Raw genomic sequence first — 20,407 nt, forward strand, 5'->3', positions numbered from 1 at the left:
ATCAGAAGTTTCTAGAACAGTGGGGAATTTTTCCGCTGGGTGGGCGTGTTTCTTCAGCTTTGCTGGGTTAACATTAAATATTCGAATTCTGCTTAAAATAAAGCACCACAGTTTCGTGAGCCCTGCGTACAGTAGCTGCTTTCACAGAAGAAAAATGCTGCAAAAGATACTCCCGTCATTGCATTCCAAAACTCGCACCCCTCTGCTCCCCCCTTCCAAGCACGAGGACACACACACAAAAGGAATCATAAGGATCTTGTTGGCCCTTCAATTTTTTATTGAGATGCGAAATCCAGGCTTTCGCGGGCGAGTAGGAGATGCTCCCGCGCTGTGTGCGAGGCTCGCCCTGGGAAAGCCTTTGTCCGGTTACTGTGGTAAGCTCTTGACGAATACGTCCAATCTGTAGACGATGAACAGCTGTAGCAAACGTAAGAAGACATGTTACGGCCATTTCTACACACTTGCTGGAATGGTAATGGGATTCTTAATTTCGTTCACAATGAAAAAAAAAATGTGAGCTCTACAGCCACACCACGCAAGCGATATTGTGCACATTCTACAACCGCAGATGTTTTCCGTCATTTGGCTTCTTATTAATGAGCACGTAAGTGTTCCCGTTCTGCACGGCATTTTGCAGAGTAGTGAACGCTTTCCTGCCCGGAAACACGAAGAGATTTCCTAGCACGTGACACACGCAACCACGGAGGTCACTCATTGCAGAATCAATCTGCTTATTGCTTTTTTTTTGGCACTATGATTCAATATGGCGCATTTTTATTGGACAAACTTCCCTGCTTTTGCTGCCGCATTACGCGGGGAAAACACTAAATATCCTAAATGCGATAGGAAATCGGCTGCACGTTGTAGAGAAAAGCGACCCCTGAGAAACTTCAGCCTCTCTGACTTTCCGCTTGACGTTCTTTGTTGCTGTGTGGCACACCCTACAAGCCGCATACTTGATGGTAACCATCCTAGTTCTTTTCCTCCTCTGTGAATCGATGTTTTTTTCGGTACAAATATCTCAGCACTCTCCCGGGCTATGTACTTTCTTCCATGTTCCACAGTCGTTCTTCATACTCAATTTTTCTGTGAGCTTCCCTCACTTCAAAACGTCTCAAGCCCATATCACCCTGCACAGCTTCATTTGTAGCCTTTCCGTGAGCGCCCAATGCGAGGCGTCCGACTGACCGACCTACTAGAACCACCCAGATTTTTGAACCCCATACCCAGGCCTTCTATGTGGAGCTATAAAGTTACTGAACAAGTGGAATTTCTCTAGTGAAAATGCGTAGAAAAATCATAAAATCCGACTAACACCCAACCTACAGATATGATAGCGTAGGATTGTAATTTGAATATACGAGAAAAGAGAATTATGTTACGTGAAATCTCAAACAACCCCCTTTTCCAGCGTTACTGCCTTATATTGACCGGCTACAGCGTCCAACATTTGCGCGATGGTGCGTGAATATTTTGGAGGCCACCAATAATTTTTCTTTGCCATGTTACCAGATTTGCAAACTTGATAGTTTCATTTTCGGAAAAGTTGCGCTTTTTGCCAATTTTTAGTAAAAAATTGACCAACAAAAGAAAAAATCGGGAAGAAACAGTCAATAGAATTTGTTTTTGTTTTAAATTCAACAAACCTCGTCAAGTTTGGTGCAGTGATTTCCGGCAACAAAGAATTCTACTTTTACGAGTATTTAGATAGGAGCACCCAAGCTAAAGCTTCCTTTCAAACGCGAAGCTTAGGTGTCCTCCAAATTGTTTCTGTCAGCTTTGAGGCGTAAGCGCGTTTTGAGGGTTTGTGCACAGGCCTCTGCGCCCTTTCGTGCGTGTGCTTTTCTAACTGTGTGTATCTGTGTATGCGTACGCATGTGCGGTGTATGTGCGGGTTCAAACAAGCATGTGCAGTGAGTGTGAGTGAGTGAGTGAGTAGGTGCGCCTTTGTATACGTGTTCTTGCGTGCGCGTAGGTCCTTGTGTGGGTGTGTCTGCAAAGTTGTGTGTTGCGCGAGCATGCGTACGTGCAGGTCTATGGGCGTTCGTGTTTTTATGTGTACTTGCCCGTAAGTGTTTTCGATCATCTCTCTGTGTGTGTTTGTGTGTACCTTCATGAGCGTGTGGTTGTGAGTGCCTATGGTCGTGTGTTTGTAGTGTCAGTAACAATGTGTATGTTTGTGTGCGTGCATGGATGTTTGAGCAGAAATACGCAGTGTTACGTGCGTGTTTCTGTCCATGTGCGTGCCTGTGTGTGAGCGCGTTTGTCCAAGTCCATGTGTTTGTGCGCGTACAGATGCGCGTGGGTGTTTGTTCGTGTACGTGTTTATGTGTTCGTGCTTGTATGCAGGCACCTGTATATTATCTGTGTGCGTGTGGGCGTATGTGGGTTATACATTCAGCTGAGCTGACATTAACATGCAAGAATCCTCTTCAAAATTGACACGATTGTTGCCAAGAAAAACGATCTATCCGTTCACGTGCGTTTAGATAATTTCTCCTCAAAGGCGCAATCTTCGGTTGCAGGATTGTTAAGGAAATATATTAGGAAATCGAACATCGCTTTTGCCTCGTTCTGACCTATGAGTACTTTTTCCCGTGCAAACGTGGATGGTTTTGCCAAAATGACGACGGATGTCATGCATGCTCTAAGGGCGGCGCGGTGGAGATATGAACAAATATGGTGCCGGCAGCGACCGTGTTTTCAATCTGAAAGACTGGCTTCGTATCGAGGAGCCTCAAAGATCAGTGGCTGAGCCCGCACGCGCGCTGTCGCAATGCTGGCGTGATGGGGAGCGGCAGGATCGGGGAGGGAATTCCCAATCTTGCTCTCTCTCGTTGCAATGCACACGAGAAACGCTACCAGCCATCTTGGCTCGCCTAAATATTGCACCCACCTCAGTTTGAGTCTAAGACTGGGAGCACAGGACTACACTTATCCGTGCCATGCGCAGTGGCGGCCAGCCACGCTGGCCCCTCTACCCCTTGCTCGGGGAACAAGGCGGCGAAAATATACAGGTAACATCGCTTTTAGCTCACCCTCGCACCCATGACATGCGAATTTAGGTAGCAATATTATTGGGCTTGGAATTTCGACGGAACTGCACAGTGACGTCGAAAATTCACCTGGAGTGTTTCCTTGCGATCACATAAGACTAGCACCCTAAAATATGGTTTTCAAGGGTTAGAACTAAGAATAGCCTTATGTAGGCTCGAGCGACGGAACCAGGCATGTAGGGATTATAAAGTCACTGCTCAGTGACTTCTTCGCATAAAGTTTGCACCAACACAGGAATAAAGTGGTGTCTTGGCACGACTGAAATTCGATTTCGCCTATAATTCACTCCATATTTCATACGCGTAGCATGTAAGGTTCGTAAAGCGGTAATAAATGTTACTTGTGTATTTGGTTACGTCATTCGTGTAGCCTAGTGCCCATGCACCCTTAAAAGCACGCGCAAGACGCTTTCAGCACCGAGCTACGCCTGTGTCCCCGAGGCAGCGCACCCAATTATGCATTTTTGTGTGTGTGTGTCTGAAACATTTATGGTATCAAACGTGCGGGCTGATTTCCAATTTTTTTCTTTGTGAGTGAACAAAAAATCGATGTGGTATGAGAAAAAGCTTGGTTATTGGTATCGTTACATGATTGCCCGATTGTGTGTACCTGTTGCCTTCGTTCAGGTAAAAAAAGCAAACGCATTTTCGCCCAGAAATAACGCATTGACTGCGGTAGTAGATTAAGAGACAGCTTGTAGACATTCGATTACTGCGTGCACTAACAAGCGTATGATGTCAACGCGCAGGTGCAAACACGAACGCATCACACCCGACGCACGCGGACACTCGTTGTCAAAACGCCGGTGTGAACAACGCGACAGCAGCGGCGCACGAGGGAAGCTGGTGCAGTCTACCGCTTCAACGCAACAGCGGCGGCCAAGCGGAACATTGGCATGAGCCGTGTGCAGATCGTGACTGTTGCCCTGGCTAACTCAAGTGAACCCAACATTATCGGCGCTAAGGTGCACTTTAATAGTCGCACTCAATCTCGTTCGTAGAGTCTTTTTCCCTTAGCACTTTCATAAGGCGAGCACTTAGGCGAGCACTGTTGATTACGCAGGAACGTTCAGTGAGTCACGCATAAACAGCCCCGAACGCAGTCTGCAGGGAAGCTATGCAGGGGACACACCGTACTGCAACTGCCGAAACGCATCATGTGGACACTTGTGTGTGGCCTGGCTCTTCTGCGGCTCTTCCCCCGCGGATATACTGTCCCATAGCGGCACCACCATGAAGCTCGCCTGTGGCGCTTCTTTATATGTATAATTAGAGAAGGTTTTCTGGATGTATGTGACGGAGGTTCGATTCCTCTCGATAGCGGGTAAATTTGAAGAATCTTTTTGTTAATTCAGAATGAAACTCACCCAGCGACATGCACCCAGTGACCCAGGCTAGTATAAAGACGCTCATTAAAAATCAGCACATACCGATTGTCATGCATCGAGTGAACAATGTCGGTCCGACGATTGGTCCCGAAGCGGCTTCCTTGAGGACAGCAGCTCAGGACTTTACCCATCAGCCCAGGGAACCAACATTACCCAGTGACCCAAGTTGGCTGGAACAGTTGGATTCTGAGGCCACCGGCTCCTTATGTGTGCACAAAGCACCCAGAAATGTTAATCGTGTTAACTATATCTCCCAAAGACGTTATTTGTGCAGGCGAGTGTACTGTGGACGCCAACGGTGTTCCCTGCAACGCAAGGTATCGCCTTAAAGGAGACGCCATTGTATGGAAAGTGGAAGGCCTCGGTGTTATTTCTCTACGCAATAGCAGCCGTGTCGCTCAGTGACACAGTATTGTCCGCTGATGCGACAGGTGCTCGCGCTTACCGTCCAGACAATAAAGGTTTTATGGCTGCAGCCGTTCTGCCCTTGTGTTAAGCAAGCAGGCTGTCCCACAAGGAGCTACGCAGCTATCACAGAATGCCATCTCTAGCACACTTGAGCTGCGAAATCGGTAGAGTAACTAAACTAACATTTAATTTCTTTTTCGAGATGTCGACTTCACCTCGCTTTTTATGAGAAATTTCATCTGCCGTGGCTGCTGAGTAGTTACGCATATGTGCTGCCGAGCATAAGATCACGAGTTAGGACGTGCTTTCCAACTGCAGAGACGCATTGCTCTATTTTGGAACCTTAAACGTCGCTAGTCAATGAATGTATCCAAGACTAACTCTTCCGACTGAAAGCAACAACTATATTTTTAAATCTTGTATGCTGTTTGCTACCATAATGCGCGCTTGATGAGCATTCCGGTGTTTGTGCAAATGATTGTTGGATGTTTCGTCTCGTGTGTGCGAAATTGCGCAGTGTGGCTATTCCGTTAGAGGGCTTGCAAAACTCGGTGCCGTGCTATGGCACAAGGGTACTTTCTTTGAAAAGCTTGGCGGACTACCGCGGCGTTCTAGTGATCGTGGGAAGCTTTTTGAGTAAGCAATGTGATTTTCTGGCGTAGATGTCTCATATGATCCAAAGCCGCCTAATTTCGGCGCAGTCCTGAATAGGTACACATTGAGCATGAAACGCAGGAGACGGTAATTGCGAACGTGTGAGTTATCGCAACAACTGGCCACCCCACTGGAACCACTCAATGTCTCAAACTGGTGAATGAATTTCGTGCTAAAATTTACAAAGGCAACACGAAAGCAGTACGCCTTTAGAGAGTTTAAAAACAAGCTTTATCATTTACATTCTCCTGTGATTCCCTTCAGTCTGTATTTGCGCTCGAATTCCTCACTGCCCTTCATCTTCCACGGCTTCTATGGCGAATGGGCGGCTGCTTATCTGGGTTACCACATATTGTTTGTCTATCCTGGAACGCTCTTTATGATGGACGATTCGCGTAATTGCGCAGCCGGCTGCTATACGTTTTTACGAAGCCTTCGTACCTAAGGACTCTCAGATGGCGTCCGCATATGTATGAAGGCTTCTTATCCTTCTCATGGTTCTGACGCCTCTGGTTGCATTTTCTGGTTTTCGAGTAGGAATACAAAATATTGAAGTTCTGTGACAGTACCTAATATTTATATTTATATTATACATTAGGCCGAAGATGAGGATATGTCGAAGTCTTTGATGCGTGCAGCTGATAGAGATGTGATGACGAAGTAAACAACGCGTCACCAACGCATACATCCTAGAATAAACAAAAGTCAACTTCGGGTTCTCTCAGCTGAACGCTCGCCGCGACGAATTACATTTGAAAAACTTTTTGCTGATGTGACTGCATGAAATCTACTGAATCGCCCACAGAATGCGTCATAAGAAAAAAGGTTTTCGACGCAAAAACATAAGTTTGCGCCAAGATTGTGACATCCTTAAACGCCCCAAAGACGATGCCTACGTACATCGAAACCACCAAGACGACGCAGCGCAAAGCCCCAAGGTGGCGAAGGCCGCGACCAGGATAGTGTCTACGGGCTTGATGTGTTGCTTCAGGAATAAATAAGATATGCAACCCACCGCACATATTAGAATAATTCTGAAGTGAAGATTTAGTGAAGCATTTCAATCGACGCCCGCAAACTAAATACAGGTATACAGTTCTTTTTATCGCCATCCTATGCAACTTACGTATAGTCATGCATGGATTATGCTCCGGTAACGCAGATGTCAGAAGGTTGTTCCATAATGGCACGCAATCAATTTATTTTTGCGCGCTGCAATGCTCACAAGCTATGCCAAAGGGCAGTTTGCGAATGCACACTTGAGACATTGGTGTCCTTAAGGGGCGAGTGCGCAGGCATAGATTGACGTTTAATGAGGTACAACAGCCGAGGTGACGTGTAGGAAGCGATATATTGATTGAATGAGCGTATAGTCGTTTTTGGCTTTTTCAGCCACTTGGGTGTCTATAGTTGGCGGTCGAACCTTCAGAATTCGTGTCGAAGGTGCGCTTGTCACCGAAATCCGGCAGTAAATATATTAAATGAAAAAATGTAAATTTTGTATTCCTTGTGGGGGCTGTACTTAATATTTGCGCCGGGAAAAAACCATTTTGTTAATCTTTATTCAGCATCATGGCTACTAGGAATGTTGTGAGGAGTGGCAATGGATGACAATGTCCGAGAAAAGCTTCGCTCCGTTGGAGAGACGCCTTCGTAAATACGTCTAGAGTTAGCTCCGGAGTCATGTAAAGATGCTGTGGAGGAGTGCTCGGGGGGAAGGGGGGGGGGGGTCTTAAGCCGAGCCAGTTATAATGCTTTAATGAGGCGGCCGCCTTGTTACATGGCGGGGTTTTACGGGCCAAAAACCATGATATTGCCATATCCCTGTGAACAAGTGCCATTAACTTAGCTTGTGTGAATTGTTGCTCGGCGCAAGGAAAATAGGATTTGTTGTTCGCTGGTAAAGACGACAGCGAAGGCGTTCAAACAACGACATATAAATATCTACACCGTCAGCAGTGGCAATTCTTTATGGGGAGCTATGCTGGTCGTATTCAATGCGATTTTGGTCATTTTATACCCATGTTTCAAGCAGAATAATGAGAAATTACTCGAGCTCTTCAAAAACTTCCCGTGAATTCTTCGACATCTGTAAGGACCCTCCCAAGAGGGTTGACAGTATAGTTAAATAAATCTCTAATAATGACCAATTCGTTCTCGCTGAGCAGGCCACTCACCTCATCCAGAGACAGGACTGCTTTGAATGAACTAGAATAGTTAATCTCTTTGACCTCACGTCTGAAGTGCTTGAAATGGGCGCCAGGTCACCATGGTTTGTTTTTAGATAAAAAAAAACATAGGCGAAAAACTTGCACGGATATCAACAGATGGACCAATCCGTAAGTTCTGCCGACTTATGCCTATATCGCCGCGGCTTGATTTAGGAAATTAACTCCTTTTAAATGCTCTGCAAAACATACATTCCAAGTGAAATACATCAACCGTTTGGTGTACATTTGACACATTCGATCCACGCCCACATTAAACATCTTTCTCACAGATTCACGATGCCGTATTGCACCAAACAATTTTTATCGACGCATCTCTAGTCTGGCTCTGCTCCCACTGTGTCATTGTTGCAAAGAACCTGAAAACATTGAATATTTTTTACTAACCTGGCCATGGATTCGCAATCCAGGAAAAGAAACACAATGTACTTCCAAAAATTAGGCGTAGCTATGAACACTGAATACAGTCCCTGCTTTGGGATATTTACATTGGGTCTTAGCCACCCGAACGCGCGCATGGCCGCCTGCGAGTTCCTTGTTGACACAAGCAGAATACCTAGTTAACTTACTGATTGATTAATAATTATGTTACAACATGGCTATCAACGATTATTTCTGGATTTTTTTTCAGATTTCCAAATATATTGACTAAAATTTATTACCGCCTAGCGTTCTCTGCTCTCAAAAGAACACGTTTTCCTATAAACATTTTCCATTTGACCGCCGCCTTCTTGCCCAGGCCCCCGTAGTGGGAACGCGCCATGGTAAAGAAAGCACGCGAGCGCACGTCGGCCCTTTTTTCCATTGGGGTGTTGTCGGTGACCATGTGATCACCAGCCAAGCCTCATAGCCCTAAAGGTACTCCGCATTACTTTGACCAACGCTAGGGGGTTAATCAGCGCGCACGGCTGTTTTTGCATTTCGTTCCTGATCACAAGGCTGCTGCCACGGCCAGGAATCGAACCCCTGACTTCGCTCTGAGCGGCGTAAGGCCATCACCGCGTATGCACCCCGGCGGGTTGGAAGCAGCTTTAATATAGTTCCTTTAATGCGGCTCACAAGCTGAGAGAAATGTGTGAGATCACAAGGGAAGCGCGGAAGAGAAATGTGTACACTCATTGCAGCCTACTCGTGATTACACATGGGGAATCAACTTGGAGGTTAGCGCGGTAATTCTAGAACGAGTTGATGACCGCGCAAATAGCGATCGAGCCGATCAGCCATGTTGCCGCTGTCGCACTTGACATAAAAATAAATGTAGCTGAGCACGCCATGCAATGTGCGCCAAGGATAACCGGGTGCCACTAGATTTACAAAATGGGTCTCAAAAAAAAGGGAAGCGTAGTGTAATAAATATGACAGAAAATTATGTGCGATGACGAAATTAAACGAATATTGGGAGCGCACTTTGCAATCAGCAGTAGGAAGACACGGGTAAAAGGAAATCACTCGAAGAGGCCTTGGTGCCGCACTGGACGTGAAAATAGGCCGACGATGATGATAGTTATGAATCTTCTGATGCACGCGCCATGGTGGCTCACTCGATAGTCCGTTACGCTGCTGAGCCCGACGAGGCGGATTCAATTCTCCCCAAAAAAAAAAAACATCTCATCAGAAACAAGTTTCTCAACATGCAATTTTCGTTAGGTCCCGCCAATGACGACCACGTTTTCGCGTGGGCGCAGTACGCAAGAGCGGCTTGCGTGCCTTGCTTTGGACGAACATATTGCAGCCCTCCGGATGCTCCAAGTTACTCAGGACTCGTGCACTACGATTTTCTACATAAAACATGGCGTACGCGTTTGCGACACCCAATTTATTAAACTGCGCTTACGGCTCCCGCAAACACGCGCACGCACAAACACACAAGCAAATAATCACGCATGGACAAAGACACACACGTACGCGCAAAGGCACGCCCACAAGTGGATGGCGCCTGGGAAAATACCTTGTTTGGAAGTAACGACTTTGTGTTTACTGGACTTTGTCCCTGCTCCTTCTTTTTCTGCGCTAGAATTGCTGATAGTTATGGTTGATAAATGCAGATTAAATCGCTGGAGTGGACGGTGCAGTAACAATTCACACATATTATTTATGGAAGCTATTCGATTACCGAATTCGTTTTTATTTTTTAATTAGGCAATTCAACATTGATGTTCGAGATTTTAGCGGCAAATGTCTCGTATGTCATAAAGTAGCTTACGTAGGCTTTTGTAAGAGTTCCTATGGTTACTCACCTCAAGGAAAAAAAACGCAATCTCTTCCACTACAGCATATGCCAGGAATAGGATCTGGAAATCAAAAGAAAATAATAGCGGGCGTTCATGACTGTAATAAGCCGTATTTCTTGTAACCCAAGCTCGGTACGTAGCCTATCGTATGCTTCTCGCGATTTTTTACGTGAACATAGAATGCAAATGTTGACGCACTCATTGTTTTTTTATGACCGTCTTCAACCGTTTGTTCACCATTACAATATTGTCGCTCGGCGCTAACTGCGCCTGGATATATTCAAAGCTTTTGGAATGTTGCCGCCGATTCTGCAGTGAGATTGACTCCTCCAATGAGAATGCGCTGCCGACACGAATAGTGGCGGCGCATAGGCAGCAAGCCGAAAGTCGCCAAGGCCTTCAGCAGCTACCTTGCAGCTATGTAGTAAACACAATTAAGCATAACAGCGGCAGTTACGCTGCAATTACCTGTTGTGATAAATAACCTAACAGTGACAAGAGCTAGAATTGATGAGGTGCACTACGCTAACATAACACATATTTCGCACCTAATTTCAGACATGCTTTAATTTATTGCTAATTTATTATTCAGGACTGGTTCATTTCCCTCTCAACAAGAGCGCGGCAAAGCTGTCCCAGTTTTTACAAAACACGACAACTCATTATTGCACAACTACATAGCTATTTCTATTTTGATGTGCTTTAGAAATGTTATTGAGAAACTAATCGGAATATGCCTAACAAAATGTTTTTCTAAATTTAATATCCTCTCTGTATGCCAGTTCAGTTTTCGCCATGGGTATTCGCCAGAGCTGGCACTTATTCATCTTACGGACCAACTAAAAAAAATTATTGAGGAGGGATTTCTCGCCGCCTCACTTTTCGTCGATCTAACGCAAGTACTTGATAGCATTAATCATAATATCTTATTTTCTAAGCTCGATGCGATCGGCATTTGTGGTCCCGCCCTTCCGCTACTTAAAGGCAACTTATATAACCGGGTTCAAGTTGTTTCTGTTGGCATCGCTTATTCTCGACAGCGAACTACTAACATCGGTGTGCCTCAGGGCTCCACCCTGGGGCCACTTCTGTCTTTGTTTATATTACGGATTTACCTAATTGTCTTTCTTCGACAAAATGCATTCTGTACGCTGCTGATACCGCAATATTCACTTTTGATAAGGGTATCTTATCTCTCATTTATAAACTAAGTGCTGACTTAGAAAAGATTCTAAGGCGGTGAAATGTTAACATGTTATCTACTAATGCAGACTAAATTTCTTGTATTCTCTTCACATCAGCGAAACATGCTTCGATTCCTCCTATTAGTCTTGGTCCCCACTGCATTTATCCCAGTTCACGTTCATCTTTCCTTGGCGTTCTACTTGATTGTAATCTGAAATATCACAATCATATTGCTCACATGGAAAAGAAAATACCTTATGGTATACGCATTTTAATTAAAGCACACCCATACTTCTCACGTGCCACATTGCTCTCATTTTACCACTCTCTCGTCCACTCTCACATTACGTATGGTATAATATGTTGGGTAAACACCTATAATACTCATATTGCTTCTTTACAGACTGTTCAGAACCGAGCCATCAGAATAACTGCGTGTTGTTTACGCTTTTCTCATGCCACTTCCTTACTGCACGAGAATTACAACCTTCCTATTTCTAGGCTCACTAAATACAACCTATGTATTGTTTCTACAGATTTCTACATAATGAGCTACCTTCGATACCATTTTCACCATCTAACCCGACAACTAATTGTACCACCACATTCGGGTTGAATAAAAATTTTCTTTTACCACGAATCCGCACTTACTACGGTAAACAAATTCGTGGAATTCACTTCTATATCAGTATCCTCTCATTATGAAAAATACTAGATATTTACACCAATTCAAAACGGAACTCAAAATGCAGTTATTATTGACAAAACTAATGAGAAAATTTGCTTTAACCGTTTTCCTGTCCGTTTTTCTTGATATTTTGTTTGTTCTTGTTATTGTAAATAAACTACTGGTATTTTCTTCACATATAGTTCTTTATGCTACCGTGAGATAACATAAGCATTGTTGTTATTTTTAATCAATTCTGTGTTTTGCTCTGTTAACGTTCATTTCATGTTGCTTGTACAATACCTTGTTATATGCTACTGTTGCTTTGAGTGAATGTCAATTATCCTAACTATTTTTGCACAGGCTGTCCCGATACAGTGCTTCATTATGGGAGCTCCTCCTGCATACTAAATACTTGTAGTTTGACCCAACTTCTAACGATAAATTCTGATGCTGATTCTGAATGTGCGAGGAGCCATCAGCGGATAGTATACATTTGGGTTTCCGCCACGCTGGGAAGGTTAGTTATCCAGGCGAGCGCAGGGTGCCATATAATGCCTTGTGGGCCACACGCGCGTTGCCACATGCCCCTGAGCTGACCACTGTGGTTCTCGGAGATACAGATAGCACGTGGGCCATTATGCATTGCCCTAAGGGCATAAGCGCGGCTTCCCGAAAGGGGATACGTGGAATATCCTGGCAAGCTCCCACACAAGCACACCGAAGGGGGTTATCGTACACAGCGAAAGCAATGAGGAGGAGACGAACTGCAAGAGCTTGTTAGCTTTTTTCGGGTCCCGTGCCGCTCTTGCTTCTGTCAAATCAATGAACACAAAAAAAGAAGCCAGCTGACATGTTATCTGACTAGGTCATCAAGCAGGGCCTAATTGGCCTCAGTAATGTGCTAGTATATTCGGCCAAACGATCGGGTCATCTTTGATGTCGCAGCTACTGTTCCCCGAAGTATATTCATTCACTCAAGTAATGGGACTGCCATTGACTACACGGATTTAGGTGACTGATATAACACATAACGATGCTACTCCTGCACATGGGTATGTCAGAAAGATAAATAGCCATGTGCGGACTCCACACACTACAAAAGTACCTTACTTGACTCAGGAATTAAATTTCCTTCACTTAACTGTTACAGTTAGTGCGAAATACAGACCAATGGTTGGAACATCCACGAAGTGTCATAGTTCGCCGGTGACATACCGTGGATTGAGCTGTAGATTGAATTTCCCGCTGTGATGTAATCCTTATTTGTGGAACTATTGTGGAAAAACAGTACTAGCACAGCGACTGCAGCTTTACGTCCTCGTGTCAAATTTCAGTGAATAAACACTAGAAAAACATCACAAAAAGTCAGATGCACCCACTGGGGCATGAAAACAACTATTTCCTTCCCCTGTCTGTGCCTCAGAATGGCTGCCAAAAAACCATCGATGCCTTATTGCAGCACATTTTTGCAGGTTTATGCAAGTGCCCTAAAAATATTTGGAGCAGCTGTCCCATAATTCAAATTTAATCGAACGAAGACTTTCTCAGCATTATCCGTGTGCTTGAGCGCTGTTTGCTTTTCTAGCAAGGAATTCGTCCGGTAGGGAGTTCAACATGTACCTACCGTTTTAACAGCTAAACGTTTTACCGTCACAGCAATATAATATCTGGTATAAGTGTTTCTTAATTGCTTACTGGGCACCGCCTTCAAGACAAAACTATAAACAACACCATCATCGCCATAAATAAAGAGCTAGCCGCATGCTAAAAAGACAGCTGGCGTAGTACGGACCCTTAGCCAAAAATGTAGGAAATGAAGCGGCAAAGCCAAGAGCGATGGTTACGGTTTCGTTCTCAGCATCTATGGTCGGACTTCTATGTCCCAGGCAACCACTTGCATTCCATGAAAGTTCGTTGGACCGCCCGAAACCTGACTTGAGATGTTCCACATAATCTTAGCCTTGAACAACTGAAGCAATGATAAGAAGCTGCACTCCGGCAAAATTTCATGCATAGATTGAATTGAATTGAACATATCTCTATTTCCAACAGATTGGGCGAGACAGGGAAGAAAAACTGCAAGTGCAGCTTGAAAAAACACCCTGCCCCCTATGACCACAAGACATGGGCAGCACGGAGCTGCCGCGTGTTTTTAACAATACGAATAACACACAGTGTTACAAAACGTTTCACACATGTCAGATAAATATATATATATATATATATATATATTGCCGCGACGCCATCTGTGCCCAACCACGCTGACGACGAGGACGACGACCTCGTGGGTGCAAGCGAGCGTGCTAGAGAAGAAGAAGCGAACACTGAACGCTTGTTCTAATTGTCAAGATTAAAATAACGCTCTCCGCTCTTGTCTCAAGTGAGCCGTGACACTGGTGGACGTGCTGGGTATCGCATCATCGCCTCATGATAGGGACGACTCCTGCGAGTAGCCCTGCGTCCAGCCCTTCCAGACATCATCCACGCGTCGAGACACCTGTGCACCGTGCAAGCCGCCGCCTGCAAGGTCTGTGCCCGGAATTCGGTCCCTTGCAACGAACTTCGTCAGCGACCTCAATGACTCAGGAAATGGCGATTGCAAGTCCAACACAGGTGACTATCCAAAACAATCTAGTCCCCTCAAGCTTCCACGGTGACACGTACGAAGACGCCGAAGACTGGCTGGACCAGTACGAACGCGTAGCTAAGGTGAATCAGTGGCGTCCGGACCAGAAGCTATCTAATGTGTACTTCGCTCTTGAAGGTAGCGCAAGGACGTGGTTCCAAAACCGCGAGGCACATTTTACAAGGTGGGACGAATTTTGCCGTCGGCTACTTGACACCTTCGGAAGCACTGATCGCCGAGATAATGCACAACGACTTCTCGATTTGCGCATTCAGAAGCCCAATGAAAGTGTCTCCATGTTTGCCGAGGGCATGTCTCGTTTGTTTCGTCGCGCGGATCCCAACATGCCGGATTCGAAGAAGCTGACTCATCTCATGCGCGGCGTCAGAGAACAGCTATTCGCTGGTCTCGTGCGTAACCCGCCTACAACAGTGGAAGAATTCATTAAGGAAGCCACAGCAATCGAGCGGGCGCTCCAGCAGCGTTGTCGGCAATACGAACGCCTGACTAACGCCTGCAGGAGCCGCAGTACTGACAGCGACAGACGAGACCTCGCTGCGTCAACTGATAAGAGACATTGTGCGCGAGGAGATTGCGAAGCAAACTGTGACACCGAAGGAGTTTACTGTCGCTTCGGTCGCTGAAGTTGTTCGCCAAGAAATTCGGCAAGCATTAGCACCTCCTGAGCCGCTCCCTGAACTGAGTCCCGAGCCGCGCTTCGAGCCACGCGCATATAGCTACGCAGACGCTGTCCGTCGCCCGCGTTTTACCATGCCGGTACAGCAGTACCACCAGCGGCCACCTATTGCTGCCTGGACACAGCGGGAGCATTTCAGGCGACCCCAGCCTCGCAGGACCGACGTATGGCGCACTGCTGATCGCCGACCATTGTGTTTTCACTGTGGCGAACCAGGGCACATTTATCGTTTTTGCCCTCATCGCCAGCGTGGCATCCAGGAAATGTCACCTGCCACTCCGCGCCAGTTTCCAGAGAGACATCCACGCTTCGACGACAGTGTCAGTCAGGAACAAGGAAGCTCAGCTAATCAGCGGTCGCGCTCGCCGTCTCCATTACGTTATTCTTCGCCGAACCGTCGCAGTTTCGCCGACATGGTACGAGGCCGCTCTCCAAGCCCACGGCGGGGAAACTGAAATCAGCGACCTCCGGGGGTAAGGTTGCAAGTCGGCGAACCGCCGAAAATCCCCCATTATTACTGAGAAACGAGCACAGCAACCCGGAGAAACGGGACGCCGACGAATTTGTAAGTGCCGACCTACTCTTAACAATTGATGGGCACGACGTGACAGCTTTAGTTGATACTGGTGCAGACTTTTTGATAATGAGTGAGCAGTTGGCAGACCGGCTTCAGAAAGTCAGAATGCAATGGACGGGCCCTTACATCCGAAATGCCGGGGGCCAGATAATGGTACCTACAGGCAAATGTACTGCACGGCTCCAGATAGGAAATACAGCTTTTGTCGCCACTTTTATGATTTTAAAAGAGTGCTGCAGATCACTCATCCTTGGAATGGACTTCTTGCGGGAGTACGGCGCCGTGGTTAACATACGGGACGGCGAGATAACCTTGTCAACTAGTACAGACACGAGCCAAGACGAAGAGCGCCGACGTACATCGTTACGTGTCGCCGACGACCACGTCTGCGTACCACCACTATCATGCAGTCTTGTCTCCGTAAGTTGCGGAGAACAGTTTGACAAGGACGGTGTAGCCGAGCAACTAACTGCACTTCTGTTCCATCAAGGTATTGCCATCGCTCGGGGTATCGTCAGCCCAATCGGCGGTCGCACAGAGGTACTACTGACAAATTTTACCAATGAACGCCGGCACATCAGTAAAGGCACCGCACCGCTGTGGCGTACTTTGACGAAATGGACCACGTTCAACACTGCTTTGCTGTACAACAGGAATCAACCACCGATACGATGCCATCTATACCCGTCGTCGACGTTGACCCAGGTTTAGCGCCGCAACAGAAACAAGGGCTCAGAGAACTGATTGACCATTTTAAAGACTGCTTCTCTACAACGTCCCGAGTGCGTCAAACACCACTGACGAAACACCGCATCATTACGGAGGAAACAGCAATACCCATCCGACAGCATCCGTATCGCGTGGCTGAGAAAGAGCGTGAAGCAATACAGCAGCAAGTCAAGAAAATGCTGGACGATGATGTTATCCAGCCGTCGAAAAGCCCTTGGGCATCGCCCGTGGTACTCGTTAAGAAGAAGGATGGCAGCCTGAGGTTTTGTATCGACTATCGCAAGCTCAATCGGGTCACGAAAAAAGATGTGTATCCCTTACCACGCATCGACGATTCCCTCGACAGGCTACGGCATGCACGTTACTTCTCATCGATGGACTTAAAAAGTGGATACTCGCAAATAGAGGTCGATGAGCGGGATCGCGAAAAGACTGCGTTTGTGACGCCTGATGGGCTCTATGAATTCAAAGTTCTTCCTTTTGGTTTGTGCTCCGCCCCAGCCACGTTCCAAAGACTAATGGATACTGTTCTCTCAGGCCTTAAGTGGAAGACTTGCTTAGTGTACCTAGACGATGTGATTGTTTATTCTGCCACATTTGATGAACATCTCAGTCGGCTACGGTCAGTTCTTCAAGCCATACGGTCCGCTGGGCTTACCTTAAAACCTGAAAAGTGCCACTTTGGCTATCAAGAACTAAAGTTTTTGGGCCACATTGTAAGTCACACAGGCGTCAGACCTGATCCTGAGAAAATCGCAGCCGTCGCAAAGTTTTCAAGGCCTACGGGCAAAAAGGCAGTCAGACGCTTCCTGGGCCTATGCTCATATTACCGGCGATTTATTGCGGGCTTTGCACGCATCGCCTCACCGCTCACCTGCCTAACCAGAGAAGATGTCCCGTTTATGTGGGGCGAGGAACAGGAGGCAGCATTTAACGAGTTGCGGCACCGTCTACAAACTCCGCCTGTTCTTGCCCACTTTGACGTGGATGCGCCGACAATGATCCACACCGACGCCAGCAATGTGGGTCTAGGTGCCGTCCTTGTTCAGTGGCAAGACGGCGCTGAGCGAGTCATCGCTTACGCGAGTAGAACACTGTCACGTGCCGAGTCGAACTACTCCACCACAGAGAAGGAATGCTTGGCTGTAGTATGGGCCATTACCAAGTTCCGCCCGTACATATATGGCCGCCCATTTCAAGTCATAAGTGACCATCATTCTCTCTGTTGGTTGACCAACATGAAAGATCCATCTGCACGTTTGGCACGCTGGAGCCTACGGCTGCAAGAGTACGACATGACAGTGGTCTATAAATCGGGAAGACAGCACTTAGACGCCGACTGCCTTTCCAGATCACCGATCGAGTCGTCAGGCCGAGATGATGACGAATCCGCAGGCTTTTTAGGAGTTGTTAGTGCAGCTACCATCTCTCAACAACAGCAAGATGACCACGAGCTCGCTTCACTAATTGATTTCTTAGAAGGCCGCACCACAAACAAGCCCAGATTGTTCTCAAGGAACTTGTCATCATTCTGCATGCGCAACAGTGTTCTTTTTAAGAGGAACTTCTCTTCAACAGGGAAGAGATATCTACTGGTCATCCCTAAAACTCTCCGCAGTGAAATCTTGCAGGCCTGTCACGATGAAGCTACGTCGGGCCACCTAGGCTACACAAGAACATTAGCCCGGATCAAAGAGAAATACTACTGGCCACGGCTCGCAACACACGTGAAGCACTACGTTCGAACGTGCCTTGACTGTCAGCGACGAAAAGTGCCACCTACGAAACCTGCCGGACTATTACATCCCGTTCAAGTGCCGGAAACACCGTTTGCACAAATTGGGATGGACCTTTTGGGCCCATTCCCAATATCAACTGCAGGAAATAAGTGGATCATAGTTGCGACAGATTACCTTACGCATTATGCAGAAACCAAAGCACTTCCGAGCAGCACAGCAGCCGAAGCCGCGCAGTTCTTCATCGAAAACGTCGTCCTTAGGCACGGTGCTCCAGTGGTCATCGCAACCGACAGGGGAACCACATTCACGGCCGAACTTTTGCGAACTGTACTCACGCTCAGTGGCACAGCACACAGAAGGACGACAGCTTATCACCCGCAAAGCAATGGACTTACGGAGCGCCTCAACAAGACTCTTGCAGACATGTTGTGCATGTATGTCGATGTGGAACACAAGAACTGGGACCAAATTTTACCCTACGTAACGTTTGCTTACAATACGGCTCGGCAAGAAACAACAAGAATGACGCCATTCAGACTCCTCCACGGTCGAGAAGTGACTACAATGCTAGATGCTATGCTTCCTCATGATTCCAGCGATTCCGAGAATGACGCCGCAGATTTTACAGAGCGCGCCGAAGAAGCAAGACAGCTCGCACGCGTTCGCATAACTAGCCAGCAAGACCGTGATGCGCGACGTTACAATCAACGCCATCGATGCGTCGTCTACCAGCCCGGCCAAAGAGTCTGGGTTTGGGCTCCAGTGCGCCGCCGAGGCCTCGCGGAGAAACTTCTGCGCCGATACTTCGGACCGTACAAGGTTCTACGACGCCTCAGCGACGTCAACTATGAAGTCATTCCTGACAGCCAATCCTGCTCGCGGCGCCATCAGGACCTGCCTGAGACTGTGCACGTGGTGCGCATGAAACCTTATTTCGCTGAATGACATGGACACTTGCTGGTGGGCTGGACACCGGGTGCTACCCGCCAAGCATCGGGACGATGCTCCTTCTGAAGGGGGGAAAATGCCGCGACGCCATCTGTGCCCAACCACGCTGACGACGAGGACGACGACCTCGTGGGTGCAAGCGAGCGTGCTAGAGAAGAAGAAGCGAACACTGAACGCTTGTTCTAATTGTCAAGATTAAAATAACGCTCTCCGCTCTTGTCTCAAGTGAGCCGTGACAATATATATATATATATATATATATATATATATATATATATAGGTCATATCAACGTGAACAGAAAGCTGTAAACTCACCTAATTTGCACTTCTGAAATAGCTGACCTTATAGACATGAAGATTAGTCCCACTGAATAAGTCGAGAAAATTCTGATGGGGCGAGGGCACATGTATCAATTCCAGATTTGTTGTGAGCATTTAAGAGCCTTGGTAAGTTGCTTTTTAGCTTTTGTGAGCGGCAATCGGTTCTGAAACGGTGCGCTGTCCAGGGTTCTGTGTTTCTTGCGACACATGAGGGGACACGTTCTTCTAAACATAATAACCTAAAGGGATACATCGTTCTTCCTTTTCGTGTGATAAAACTTCTGCAAAAGTCGATGCCTATAAATTTCGCGCACTGTGACAGTTTTAAACTTGTCAAGTAAATGCTCCGTGTGTTAATGGTACGGAACATTTGCGAGGACGCGTACTATCCTTCTCTGCAATAAAAATAGTTTGCTTAAATTCTTATCAGTTTTATTGCCCCAAAGAGGTGACAGTAATTGAGATGAGAGGTGAATAAGGCGCTATAGAATAGAACTTTAACTGATGTAGGAAGAAGGTAACGGTTTCGGCTTAATATACCTGTTATCTGACTCAGTTCTTGCGTTAGAAAGTCTACATGGTCATTCCATAGCATCGATGAAGAAAATTGCACGCCTAGGATTTTGATTCTTTCTACAAGTTCAATCGGAGCATTATTATAGGCTATGCCAAGTAGTAAAGGGGAGGTGGCCCCTTTTGGACGTAAAATTATAGCTTTATCTTTGGTTGGGTTGACACATAAGCACTTTTGCTTAGACCATATATTAGGTTCAGGAGCATTTCATTTGATATTGTGATAAGCTCGGTGTAAGAACGCGATGTTAGAAATATACTGGTGTCGTCTGCGTAAACTAAACATTTTACATTGAAATGAATATTTACAAAATCGTTAACATATAGAATAAAAAGCAAAGGACCCAGAATGCTGCCTTGAGGAACTCCAGAAAGTA

The 20,407-nt window shown here is 46.5% G+C and overlaps 1 protein-coding gene across 1 annotated transcript in view; it reads right to left on the minus strand.

Moving 5' to 3' along the window:
* Positions 1–256: 256 nt before the first annotated feature.
* The window catches only part of LOC135910205 (uncharacterized), a 130,966-nt gene continuing 110,815 nt past the window's right edge, over positions 257–20,407 (minus strand). The window contains exons 14-15 of the mRNA XM_065442253.1: positions 9,972–10,025; positions 257–417 (exon numbers count right to left, since the gene is read on the minus strand). Of these exons, the coding sequence (XP_065298325.1) occupies positions 367–417; positions 9,972–10,025 (105 nt within the window). The 3' untranslated portion in view covers positions 257–366. The remainder of the gene's footprint in view (positions 418–9,971; positions 10,026–20,407) is intronic.

The sequence above is a fragment of the Dermacentor albipictus genome, chromosome 10, assembly GCF_038994185.2.
Source record: "Dermacentor albipictus isolate Rhodes 1998 colony chromosome 10, USDA_Dalb.pri_finalv2, whole genome shotgun sequence".
NCBI lineage: Eukaryota > Metazoa > Arthropoda > Arachnida > Ixodida > Ixodidae > Dermacentor > Dermacentor albipictus.